Source organism: Crotalus tigris, unplaced genomic scaffold (assembly GCF_016545835.1).
Source record: "Crotalus tigris isolate CLP2741 ecotype Arizona unplaced genomic scaffold, ASM1654583v1 scf7180000024427.8105951120:4207309, whole genome shotgun sequence".
Lineage (NCBI taxonomy): Eukaryota > Metazoa > Chordata > Lepidosauria > Squamata > Viperidae > Crotalus > Crotalus tigris.
This window is the reverse complement of record NW_024100595.1, coordinates 1,469,380-1,483,137: the sequence shown is the minus strand read 5'-3', so window position 1 is coordinate 1,483,137 and position 13,758 is coordinate 1,469,380. Positions and strand designations below refer to the sequence as shown.

General features: G+C 41.7%; 1 protein-coding gene across 2 annotated transcripts in view; it reads left to right on the top strand.

The window, feature by feature from the left end:
• KIF22 (kinesin family member 22) overlaps window positions 1-13,758 on the top strand; it is a 29,044-nt gene that overhangs the window by 14,231 nt on the left and 1,055 nt on the right. For both annotated transcript variants that reach the window (XM_039330384.1, XM_039330383.1), the window contains exons 5-13: window positions 1,752-2,192; window positions 2,287-2,440; window positions 2,922-2,996; window positions 5,725-5,827; window positions 5,980-6,151; window positions 7,649-7,766; window positions 7,854-7,927; window positions 11,042-11,245; window positions 12,473-12,532. In XM_039330384.1, coding sequence (XP_039186318.1) covers window positions 1,752-2,192; window positions 2,287-2,440; window positions 2,922-2,996; window positions 5,725-5,827; window positions 5,980-6,151; window positions 7,649-7,766; window positions 7,854-7,927; window positions 11,042-11,245; window positions 12,473-12,532 — 1,401 coding nt within the window. The remainder of the gene's footprint in view (window positions 1-1,751; window positions 2,193-2,286; window positions 2,441-2,921; window positions 2,997-5,724; window positions 5,828-5,979; window positions 6,152-7,648; window positions 7,767-7,853; window positions 7,928-11,041; window positions 11,246-12,472; window positions 12,533-13,758) is intronic.

The following is a 13,758-nucleotide window of genomic DNA, read 5'->3' as shown; positions in this document are numbered from 1 at the left end:
AACCTCGGAGAATCATAAGAACATAATAGATACCTCTTATCGAAAATCTCAGCTTAATCTCTTGAAGGGAGATTTTGAAGTTAATCTAATTAAAGCAGACCAGTGTTGCTCAACCTCCGCAGCTTTAAGCTGTGTGGACTTCAGTTCCCAGAATTCCTCAGCCAACTTAAAGTTGCTGAGGTTGAACAACACTGAAGTAGACCATGAAGCCTTAAGACTACAAGCTGTCTACCCTGGCCTAGGAGATTGGCAGGTTGATTGATGATGCAACATTTGTCCCTCACCACCCCCTGCTGTTCTAACTCTGCTCTGATGACACCCCCCTCCCTCCAATATTCTACACGGCTCCTGGCTGGAATTATTTCAGTTCTAAAGATTGATGAAGAACTGAGGCATGATTATTGGGAAGAAGCAGATGGCAAGGAAGCACTTGCAAAGGAGAAGTGGGGGGGGAAGAGCTTAACCAAAGAGAGCTAATAGCTACCGAAAGTATAAGAGGGGAAAGGGTAAGGACAATAGAGGACATGTGTAGGAAATGACCGGGTGGGGTTGAACATATCAATTTGGAGATGCTATCATCATAGCCTACAGCCTATTCTGCTAAGTTCCTGCCCCAGGCTCTGGAAATCATTCTGCACAGAGAGTACATCTTTTTGAGACAGATCGTTAGTGCCAAGATGTACAATAGCCCCCACATCACAGTCCTTGCTAGCATTCTTGATTATTTTACAAATACCCTTATTGTCCCTACTGGCAGTAGCACCTGGAAGACACCTGACCTCTTTGAAAACCTCTGTGTCCTTTCCTAAATTTACATCCCTTATAATTGAATCACCAACCAGAAGGTGGCTTCTCTTTTTGGGTGCCTTTCTGTTCTTGCATGACTGATGTGTGTAATACCTGATTTGCACTTCTCCCTGTCGAAAACAAGTTCTTCATCTCGGACCAAAATCCCCTGCTTATTTGAGTTATCATCACAAGTACCTTTACCTGTCTCCTTAATGTCCCTATTAAGGTCAGCAAGGGCACTGTATCTGTTGTGCAGGGACACACCGAACGCTTTGTGTTTGTGATTCACAGCTCTCACCCTGCCAGATCCCACAGTTGTCCACACTGCCCTTCTCCTGCAGGATCTTTGATAGCGACTAAGAGATCTAAACTCTCCTTCTTGAAGTCCATTGATTCTTATCTGGCACCAATTGCCTTGACCGTTAATAGATCAGATTCCTGTGAATAGGTAGCAAGAAATAATCTCGTAGCGGTTTTGAATTCTCTCTTGACTCCTGATTTCCTACGTCTTGACACACGTGAAGAAAAGACTGGAGAGAAAAAGGTGTGGGAATTTATAGCTCAGGATTCTGTTGGGCGCCAGCTATCACCAGCCCAGCATTAATGGCTAGTGCTGGAAGATGACAGCTCTCATGGCAACAACAGCAATCCAACAGGGAGTGTTAAGGAGAAAAAAGCCTCTTGTACCTGAAGCAGAATAGGCAGGAAAAAGGCTCATTTGACTGAAATTAGTGTCTTAAGAGAAAAACAAGAAACCAATGCAGAATTGATTCTGTCATTTGAAAAAACAAGATCTGAAACAGTTTTTTTAAACAACTTAAAAATCAATGCCCAGATTACTCACCTTTGGAAAAACGTTGTTGCTGGAATGTATTAGCTTATCTGGGGAAAAGATAAAGAAGGAGTGAAGGTTAAAATTCCACACCCACCATCCAAACTAGGGTTTTTCCTCCGTTCCTCAGGTTTTGGACCTTCTTCAGCCCACCCTCCGAGACCTGCCCATCAGAGAGGATCGTAACCACAACATCCTGGTTCCAGACTTGACCCAGAAAGAGCTCACTAACTTTGCAGACTTTGAAAGCTATTTTCTGCCGGCGAGCAGAAAACGAACGGTGGCATCGACTCAGCTGAACCAGCGCTCCAGCCGCAGTCATGCTGTGCTGCTGGTTCTGGTGAACCGAATCCGGGACTGGCCCACATATTCTCACCAGACTGCGAAGCTGTGCCTCATCGACTTAGCCGGCTCTGAGGACAATCGAAAAACGGGCAACAAAGGCCTACGCCTGAAAGAGAGCGGAGCTATCAACAGCTCCCTCTTTGTGCTCAGCAAGGTGGTTGATGCCCTTAATCAGGGTTTGCCTCGAGTTCCCTATAGAGACAGCAAGCTGACCCGTCTGCTGCAGGTAATTGGGATTCTCTTTCTCTCTTTTTCCCCCCCTGGGATGGGAAGGAGTTGACATCAAGGAGTGATTATTTCCCCTGGAATCTCTCCTCTAGGACTCTCTGGGAGGCAGTGCCCACAGCTTGATTATTGCAAACATCGCTCCAGAGAAGAAATATTATTTTGACACCCTCACAAGCCTCAACTTTGCTGCAAAGTCCAAACAAGTTGTGAATAAACCCTTCACCCAGAAAGCCCTACCCCAAACTGGTAAGTCAGGAATTATGTAGTCTGGGCTTTGGAAGAAAGTTGGGAATTCTGGAAGCCACCAAGCAACAAAAGGCTGCTCTATAACCTCCAGCACTTGAACCTTCCATGATTAAATTAAATGAGAAAATATGGGTGTGAATTGCTCTACCCAGAAAGGCTAGGCGAGTGGGGGACCAGACCTCTTCATCTACATTCTGGAACTCTTTCCCAAAGTCTAGGCCAGGGGTAGGCAACCTTGGCTCTTTTATGACCTCCCATAGCTGGCTCAGGAATTCTGGGAGTTGAAGTCCACGAGTCATAAAAGAGCCAAGGTTGCCTACCCCTGGTCTAGACCAGCCATGCTGGCTGGGGAATTCTGGGAACTGAAGTCCACATATCTTCAAGTTGCCAAGTTTGAGAAACAGTGGTTTACACCAAGTCTTAATGTAGTAAAGAAGAAAATGTTTCAAAAAGTTAATCAAATCTAAACCTGTCTTTATAGATAATAGGAAACCAGCAAAGCCTGGGAAAACTGAAACTGTGAGCAACCAACCAGAAGCAGGAAGTTCTGTCTCAGGTGAGTTCATGAAAGAAGAGGAGGGCTGACCTCATTATACCTTCCATTTTGGGGAGGTGGGAATCTTTCTTCAGTCCTGGAATTAACACTCTAGAGTAGCATTTCTCAGTTGGAATTGAGAGGTCACTAGGAGTTTCAGCCGGAGATTGTATTTGAAGAAAAAAGAAATCTTTTTTTAAACTTCGTACACAATGCAACGCTAGCAATCACAGTGCTGGCATGCTTTCACACCGCATTCGGCTGCTGGCCTGCTGATTTGCTGTTGTAAATGCTGTAAAACATGGACTGTATGTGGATGAGAAGCATATTTGCATTGTTAAGTTTTCATATTTTCTGGTGATGTTTATGCCACGGTTCCCTGAGATCTGAAAATTATTTCAAAGATTTCTCTTTGAAATAATAATCTATATTATTCCTAATGTCTTAATCTGTATTGTGCAGATTCCTATCTGAAAGATGGGGTAAGTTAAAAACTGGGATCTCTGGAATTTATTTCTCCTGTTATTTTCATTTCTCAAATAACATTAATCTACATAATAAATGTGTATCTAATCTTTTTCTGAACATTTCGACAAGGAGACCATCCTGTACCACGCATTGCACTTTGCTAACTGCAGAACGGCAAGAAAATCGGTGTTCCGCTTCTTCCTAAGTAAAGACTGGGATTTTCCATATAAAGAGTTGGTGGGGAATTAAGGGGCCAACCTACAAAATTATAGTTTCAGGAATCAAGTAAAATATTGCCTGATTTTCCTTCTGTGACAGACAAATATCCTTAGAAATTTTCCAAATCGTGGGAAGAAAGGGCCTTCCAAAACATGACAAATGAAGGCCATATTCCAAGCTCTTTATCTGTTACTCACTGCAGTCAAACAATTCTTTCCTGACAACAAGAGAGCTATTAGTTCCATTTGTTAAGGACTCTGTGAAAAAGGGGGCTCAGATGACCCTGCTTTAATTTGAGGGTTCCTTGATAGTCTCTGAGCTTTCTTGCAGACATTTCATTATCCAAACTAGGTAACATTATCACTGCTAGTAAGGAGTGCTGTTTGCTGTCGGTTTGTATTCTGGTGTCTTGCCTGTCTGGGTGGGTGGGGGCGATCTTAGAGATTCTTTGGTTGGGCTGTTTACTGATGGCTCTGTGGCAGTTTCTTGATTGGGGTATTACTTACTTGATTGTTGGTCTAATGTTGACCTTGGAGTTAATCTACGCTGATCTGGGTGCTGATTGCTGTTGGAGAACGGCTTGGGTCTGTTCTTTTTTGGGCTGGGTGATGGCCTCTTTTGCAGGTGCGCATACGCCCAGCCGGCCACTCACACGGCCCAGTTGCGATTAGGCCACAGTCCATTAATGAGCTGTGACCCACAGGTTGGGGACCCCTGCTATAAGCCAAGGTGCTTATGGAACAATACTGATAGTCCCCAATGCATGACCACAATTGAGCCTAAAATTTCTGTTGCTCTGTTATGAATTTTGCCCCATTTTGCAACCTCTCTTGTGACAGTTGTTAAGTGTTGTTAATTGAATCACTGCAGTTGTGAACTTAATAACGCGGTTGTTAAGTGGCTTCCCCATTGACTTTGCGTGTTGAAAGGTTGCAAAAGTTGATCACATGACCCTCTTGACATTGCAACCATTGTGAATCAGTTGCCAAGTGTCTGAATTTTGATCATGTCACCGTGGGGATTTTGCAATGGTTGTGAGAAATAGTCATAAGCCATTTTTTTTCACTGCAGTTGTAACTTTGAACAATCATTAAATGGACTCCCAAAGATGCTTTTTAGGAGGCAACTGGACTTCCTTGTTTGACTGAGAATCTTCATAGATACTAAATGAACTGCTGTTAAGTCGACGACTATCTGTTGAATATTATGTTGGAGAACACTTTCCTGGCAAATTTTCCATCCTACCTGATCTCATAGTTTCCTAGCAACACACATAACAAAAAATAGGATGTTGTCTTTTACAAATTCAGTTGGTTGGCCTATTTTAATGCTCTTTTTATTTTGACACACAATGAAATGATCTTGAATAATGTACATCATGAAGGGCAAAATCATAATGTAAGAGAAGATACAAGGTCTTTTTCCCTAAAAGCGGCCATTGGAGTTGGACAATAGGGAAGAGATGGGTTTTGAGAATTTTATTTCTATATATTTCTCTATCAGATAAACAAATTGCTATGTTCCGACAATTCACACAGTCACAAGCCAGCCAGTTTTAGCCTACAGAATTGTATGAAGCAAGCCTAGGTGATTAGTTTTGTGGATCAGCCCATCACACAATGGCAGGGACTGAATTGACTGAATACAGTTAATGACCTCAACTTACGACCACAGTTGAGCCCAAAATTTCTGTTGCTAAGCAAGAGTTTTGCCCCATTTTACAACCTTTCCTGCCATGGTTGTTAAGTGAGTCACTGCAGTTGCTAAGTTAGAAACATGACTGTTAAGTGAATCTGGCTTCCCCATTGACTTTGCTTGTCAAAAGGCATTTGCATAACTTTAGGTTATTGCAACCGTCATAAATATGAACCAATTGCTAAGTGTCCAAATTTTGATCCCAGGACCGTAGGGGTTGCTGCAACAGGCATAAGTGTGAAAAACAGTCATGAGTCACTTTTTTGGGTGCCATTGTAACTTTGAACAGCCATTGAACGAATGGTTGTAAGTCTATCCATAAACCGTGAATGTTGGGCAAAGACAGCTAATCCTCTTCTTCCTACAGATGGCAAGAGGCCTTGTCCAGGCTTCAGAGATGCAGGCCATGAGGCCAAGAGGCCTTGCCTACAAGAAGAACAGCCAGGGCCACCTGAAGAGAAGCCACTCAGGTGAGTCACCAGGTATTTTGGTAGCTTTTGGTGCAGTCCAGTTCTTTCATGCCACCTCCCAAATGCTGAATTGAGGAGGGATTGTTGCTCTGGCTGGCGTGTTGGAGGAGTGAGACACAATCTGACATGGACCTGGTCTTTTTCTGTACTAGTTCTTTGCTGCCTCTTGAGAATCTTGACCCCAATTTGGCTGAACGATTGCTACGATTAGAGGCTCTAGAGAAAGGAAAGGCTGGGTGCCAGATGTTACCTCTCCTTAACACACCACGCAGGGAACGGCTGAATGTCCTGAAACTCCTGGATGAGACACGCCGTGAGCTGAAGGTCTGTCTTTTGTGTTTCCATTGTTCTGCTTTGATGTGACTAAGTACAATGATACCTTGGTACTCAATTGCTTTGAAACTCATCGGATTTGGTACTCAACACACAAGCTAGAACTTGTCGATGACGGTTGCCTTGTGATTCACTATATTATTCCTTATAGGAAAAATCTGGTACTCGTCATGCCTCTTGGAACCAATGAACGATGAATACCAAGGTACCACTGTAATAGAAATGCAATATTTAGTTGGATGCTCAGATTAATTGATTTAAAAATGGTCCTCGTTAACCAGTCAAGGTTTTAGAAGAATGCTGGGTCTTTGTCTAGTCTTTTAAAATAAAATTCACCCATGCTGAAAATTGAGCAGACACATTAAACCAGGTACTTATTTTCTGTTTTATACAGATAGGAATATTTCTGCTGAGTTAAGCTTTTTAAAAGAAATATGTGTATTGTCTTCAAAGACTGTATGCGAATCGCAAATGGATGCATTTGACTGAAAAATACGACACGCTAAGCATTTTATCTGATAATTGCTCTTTTATCTCTTTTGCCATCCTCACTTTTTTTGTTTTACTCAGAGTTGTGGGAATGGTAGATGTTAAGACTTCAAAGAGGTAAAAAATAATTAACACTGATTAATATTCTGATTTCTGCTGTGTTGATCCTGTTCAGTTCACGCATTCAGAAAAAGTAACCGTATGCTACTATTCATGTTCACAATAAGCAACAGAGGAGAAAAGCACTTAGAACAGGGTGTCCTGACGTGTCACGACATATCGCGATTTTTTTTTCCCATTGCCGGCAATGGGGTGGGGGCGGTTTCAGCATGACACACAGTTTGACACCCCTGACTTAGAAGCAAAAGATTGATAGAGTGGAGATTTGGAGGAAGGGCAAAATGGAGGCCAATGAACCAGTGATGCATCCGCCCAGTTCCATTTGAATGGAATGGTGAAGAGAGAAATTAAAAAAGGAAAGATTTGGATAGAGCAGGTAACCCCAATGTTGTGTAGTGAGAATGGTGAGGCATTGAAGACACAGGAATGAAAGTAACAGCTCATTTATTCAATCCACACAGAAGCGGCACTAGCAGCTTTTTGATTCATATTTATATGGATCGCCACTAGGTGGCAGCCAATGATTTTAAAGCATACATTCCCGCCTAAACACAGGCTTGCAATATATACAAACAGACAGTTAAGGATTTAAATTGAACCACGTGGTTAACCATTTTAATAACAGACCTTATGAAATTAAGTTAATACACAACACCCAAGCTCATGGCAGATCCTGTTAAGTAAATTCTATGACACCTATGCATGGAAGGGAGAGAGGTTCATAGCAATAGAGGCGATTACTGACTGCCATAAGATCACGGTGGAACTATTATTAGTCCAATGACAGTCTTTTCTTTTCCACAAAGATATCATGACACTTTCTTCCTTTTCCCCACTTGCACCTTAAATTAGCCTTTATTTTACCCCTGCTTCTTCCAGAAAGTTAAAGAAAAGCAGTTAGAAATGGAAGCCCAGACTCTGAAGAACAAAAAAGGCGTGCTTTTCCCCCAAGCTGCAAAACCCCGAAAACAGGCCACAGTACTGCCTCTCCAGCAAGGTGAGAAGGTTGGGGAGGCTTTTGAAGTCAGGCCTTCCTTATTCTCCTGTGTGGCAAGGTCCCAATTTGCTTTCTTTCCCTCTCCAGTGCAAACACCTGTCAAGAGTCAAGAAGAGGAAGGTGTTGTTAAGAAACAAAAGACCAGAGGCCGAAAGAAGAAGGTAGGTAAACCGATTTTGGTGAAGAACAGGAAGGGTAGTAGAAATTTTCTCCAGCCAATTTGCCATATGTACCACAGTTTTTAAGGCAAACATACCGGAACAGAGGTATCTCCTGGGAAAGAGCCATTTCAAACTGTCAGTTGGAAGCCTATGTCCTCCAGATGTTTTCTTAGCTGCTAGCATCCTAAGCCATAGTGACTGCAGCCAATAGCAACTGAGGGTGCAGCCATTTTGGGAGGACCCTTAGGGAAAGCTGGGATAGGGAACCTTATTGGTTCATGAAAATTACTACCCAGGTTTGAGGGGCCTTCCCATCTCCCTGTGCAAATTGAATCTTGGAAATCAGGCAACAAATACTGTAGTAGCTCCAAGAAGAGAGACCTTGGCTTTGATGCCTTAGTGCAGGAGGGTCTTATGCTCTCATCTGAGGTACATTCAGGCACTTTAGACAATTGGGTTAAAGAGAAAGAAAGATTATAAGACCGGTAATGCATACTAATGGTGCTGGAGAAGACTTCTGCGAATCCCCTGGACTGCAAGGTGATCAAACCGGTCAGTCCAAGAAGAGATCAACCCTGACTGCTCTTTAGAAGGCCAGATCCTGAAGTTGAAACTCAAATACTTTGGCCACCTAATGAGAAGGAAGGACTCACTGGAGAAGGGACTAATGCTGGGAAAGATTGAGGGCAATAGAAGAAGGAGATGACAGAGAATGAGGTGGCTGGATGGAGTCACTGAAGCAGTAGGCGTGAGCTTAAATGGACTCCAGAAGATGGTGAAGGACAGGAAGGCCTGGAGGAACATTGTCCATGGGGTTGCAATGGGTCGGACACAACTTTGCAACTAACAACAACAAAATGCATACTAATAATTTCCTTACTCTTAATTAACAGGAATGTACACTGTGATCCAAGAAACTGCAGAATAATTATTAATAGTATGGGACCACGTATCATTTTAAATTAAAATTTTGCAGAGTATGATTCACACAAGGCGCTGATTATCTGAATCGTAGTTAACTGTGCCATAGTTGGCTGGGGTTCATAAACACAATAAGCAAAAACCTATGGTTTATGGATTACACTAAGACAGAAGGAGATAATTAAAAAAATGGATTAGACGGTCTATAAGGAGGAGGCAATGGAACCAATCAGACACTGCAATTTAGGTTTGTGGTCGGTGGAAAGAATAGAAATTGTGCTGTTTCTATAATGTCTGCACTGACCATATACTCCAAACCAAGAGCTGATTTGTTCTGCCACCTACTACTCACACTCTGGGGAGAGTTTCATTTGGAATCTATCCAGCAGCTTTAACAGCGTAGGATGGCCAGCAGGGATAGTTGTTGAAATTTTGGCACTAGAGATGTGGATTTTCTAGAAAATTTGGCCAATGAGTATGATTCAATTAGCATATTTGTCTTATTAGTCATAGTTTTCATAGGTACTAGGGCCAAATTGTTTGACATCGGGGGAAAATCAAATGTAGCTGCTTTATGAAATTTGAATATTAAATTTGCAGAAAATCACAAATATTTTTATTTAAAATTTGAAAAGACCATTGGGCAATAAGTAATACAAAAATAGTAGCAGTGTAGTTTTACTTTCTCGTTGTTGTTGTTTTTAAGATAACCCACTGCAAAACATTCTGATTTGAATTTGCCAAACATTCCCAAACTAAAATATTTTCCACAGAAAAATAATTATCCTACATCCTTAGCATTGTTACTACCATCACTAAATAAAAGCAGATCACGGGTGAGGTAGTCAGGGCAATGAGCAAGCAGCCCTGAGAAATAGCTTTGTTCAGAGACTTCTCAAACCTGGTAGCGCTTCTGGGTCTTATCATATAGCTTCAGTGTGCAGGGAACTACCAGGCAGACAAATTAAGGGCTGGTCAATAACTCACCAACCATTGAAGGCCAATAGATACCTAACAGTTGTGAGGAAATCATGTTTTGGGAGGAATGTAGGAATGGGAGCGTGATAGCAAGATAGAAACTTAGAATGTGTCTTAGTTAAGGCATACTTGAAATCCTCTTTGCAGTATGCTTTATCAAAACTGCTACAAGCTACATCAGTGATTCTCAACCTTTTTAATGCCGCGACCCCCAACCGGTTGTAAGTCGAGGACTACCCAACCGGTTGTAAGTCGAGGACTACCCAACCGGTTGTAAGTCGAGGACTCCCTGCCTGGGAACGTCGCAAGTGTGGTGCCGCCCCCTGCGCCGACCAAGGCGTAGCTGGCAAGCGGCAGAGACGGAGCAGGCCGACACTGGCTGGGCCACCAGCTGGCCCAGCCCAAGGGAAGTAAGGCACCCGCCAGAAAAGGGGGGAAAAAATAGCGGACAGCCTTGCTTGGCGACCCCCCGTGAAATGGTCGATCGACCCCAAATGGGGTCGCGACCCATAGGTTGAGAACCGCTGAGCTACATGAACATAACTGATATGTTTCTTTTTATTAAGACAATAACTCTTGAGGATAATTACAGTGGATGGGGAAGTAATTTGAGGTTTGCTAATTATTTATGCTTACGTCATCTATTACCCATGCATAGGCAATAGTATGCATAATTATCTATGCACCTTGACTGTCTTTTCTCCTCCTTTCCTGAAATGTATAAATGCATCCTTTTGTCTGTGGAAGTCCCTTTGTCAGGCGCTTCCCAAACCCATTATTTTCTGGAGGGAATTACTCCAGCACACACGGAATAAACAATTATTTCGTGAGCCTCATTGGTTTTGAGGTCCTGCGTTTGATTCCACAGTATATTCTGGTGTAGGCAAATTGATTGGACTAGTCTTTTGGGGAAAATCTCTGAGCAGATCTTGTAGTTTAGACCAGGAGTCTGCAACTTGGACAACTTTAAGACTTGTGGACTTCAGCTCCCAGAATTCCTCAGCCAGTATAGCTGGCTGAGGAATTCTGGGAGCTGAAGTCCACAAGTCTTAAAGTTGTCAAGGTTGCAGACCCCTGGCCTAGACAATCATTTGTTTGCCATGATTCTTGTCTATATTAATAGGAGGTGGGAGTTGATAAATGGCTACGTAAGAGGGGTTTGGTTTTAAAAGGCAGCCTCATTGGTCACTCTCTGTTTCCATGTTTGTTTTTCAGATTTTAGACTTCGACTCTGAAAATAAGGCTCCCCTTGAGTTTGAGATGAAGATCCATCCAGATCAGCTGGCTCATAGCAAAGCTAATATTCTGTCCCTCATGAACTCAGGTTCCGTGAAGGATCTTATGGGCCTGCACCTCATTGGCAAGAAAAAGGCCCAGCTGATTGTGAGCTGGAGAGAAAATTATGGATCTTTTGAGAAGGTTGGTGGTCTCAGGGCAGAGTTTATTTGGGACATATTGCTGACCCCATAATTTCTCACCCTAGACAAGCAACTCTTTATCATCTGAGCTCCACACTTTTTTAGGTAATAACAATCCAATTCCATTAATCATGTGCAGCCATTGTATGCCAGTTTACTTTGTTTGGGGCTTGGGGAATCCTAAAGTGACATCTGCTTAAGTATGCGATGCCCAACAAAGCTATTGTTTGTGTAGTTAGGCTGTTGTAAATTGTTCCAAATTTAGACAATCCAGATTCAAAGTCCTCATGGTATTGCACTTTGTGCCCCAATAATAATAGTGCCATTGTTGGTTACCTTCAAATGTTTGTAATCTTCATTTGCAAATCTGAGTGTTTTGTAATCCTTCCCAAATCCATCATCACCACCATTACCTCCTCCTCCTCGCCTTTGAAAACCATCAAGGGCATGGAAGTGTTGCACTGAAGATAGATAATATAAATGTTAACTTCTAGTATAATTGATATCCTTTTATTGACATTGCACTGCAACAAGCAAAACCAATTTTGCCACCACGACTCGACAGTTTTGCTACCACAACTTGATTATTTTGGTGATACTATACAGGTAGTCCTCGATTTACAACCATTCATTTAGTGATTGCTTGGAGTTATAATGGCATTTTAAAAATGACTTATCACAGGTTTTTCACCCTTGTAACGGTTGCAGCATCCTTATGGTCATGTGATCAAAATTCGGGCCCTTGGCAACTGGGCACGTATTGATAATTGCACTGTCCCAGGTTCATGTGATCACCACTTGTAAACTTCCCAGCTGGTTTCCAACAAGCAAAGTCAGTGGGGAAAAGCCAGATTCACATAACAGCTTCATAATTCTCTCAACAACTGCAGTGATTTGCTTAAGAACTCTGGCAAAAAAAAGTTGTAAAATGAGGCAAAACCCATTTAATGATGGAAAATTTGGGCTCAATTGAGGTCTACTGTAATTAAGGAGAGTTCTGAGGATCATCGTTAATAAGGCGGTGGATTGCCCGGTGCTGTTCTAAAGTTCTTTTATGACTTGTGGACTTCAATTCCCAGAATTCCTGAGCCAGCCATGCTGAGGGGAAAGGGAGTTTCCAAGCTAAGCCATGCTGGCTCAGGAATTCTGGGAGTTGAAGTCCATGAGTCATAAGAGAGCCAAGGTTGGCTATACCTTATTGTATCGTGTGTGTTTTTTCTTTTTATAGGTACAAGATCTTGAGAAAATTCATGGTATTACAGCTAAACAAGTAGACTCTTTTATGGAGGTATGCATTTAGCCAAGTTTCTACTCAGTTCAGAGAAAGATTGTCTAAATTATGTAATTTAATTGGCTCAGAATTCCAACTGGTGTTGTGGCTGGTGGCAGGGAATGATGGAAGTTATCACTCAACATCTGGAAATTCACCTTTGTGGAGGGGGGCTAAAAATAGGATATTGAATATATGAATATTCTGTTCTATTACAAAATCCCAATACTTATCCAGCATCTACATTCATGAGTTAAAAATTAAAGTTTTAGCACACATACAAAAAAAGATAATCAGTGGTACCAAATGACTACAAATGAATATATAGTTTTTTACTCAAAGCCAGAAAAGTTGCTAGCTTCATAATTTGTTAACAAAAATAATTTTACTTTTTAATGAGAAATGATCTAGCACTTCCAAGGCTAAATGCTCTGGAAAGACTCTCCTGTGTTTCTTTTTTACTAAAAGCAGAGTTCGACTTGCTTACCAGCCACAGAGGGGAGACTAAGTGATTTATTCTTACTCCACCTTCCTAGACAGAATTCCTTGCCACTTATAGTGACTAGGTTAATAATTAAACATTCTTAATTAAGGTATAGTTTCTGAGTGCCGTATTAATGGCTTGATACTACAATAGCTGAATTTGCATGTTCTAATAAGGCATAATTCCCAGGTTAGCATTTGATGGATTATGAAACCATTATGTGCTGAGTTACTGAAGACATTTCATTTCCCTTGGTTGCTCACATTAGCAAACCCGGAATCTAAATTTAGAATAGCTTTCCTTTATATTTCAACATAAGGCATAGTTAACTCCAGGAGAAATTAGATGCTAGAGTAAAACCACACACACACACACACACACACACACATGCTGGCTTATTTGGGATTGTCCTGGGTGCAAGCAATGAGGCTATGTTTGATGTAGCAGCTTTATTTAACTTACATTAAAAAGGGAATAAAGGATAAAAACAAAATAAAAAGGAATAGGGCACAAAAAGAGAGACAGTTGTGTACCTAGAATTGGTCATGTTTAGAGCAGACCTGCTGAAATTAATTAAACCTGTTAGTCATCACTAATTTGATCCACTGATTCACTGATGGATTTATTCTCAAAGTAGAAGCATCTGGATCCAGACTATACTAGGAAAGCTTCCATGAGAAACAAAACTGGCATTTTTCAGATAAGTTAAGGGAGAATGGGTTTTTTATCTGTCCTTGTTTTATACACATAATTTTTATTA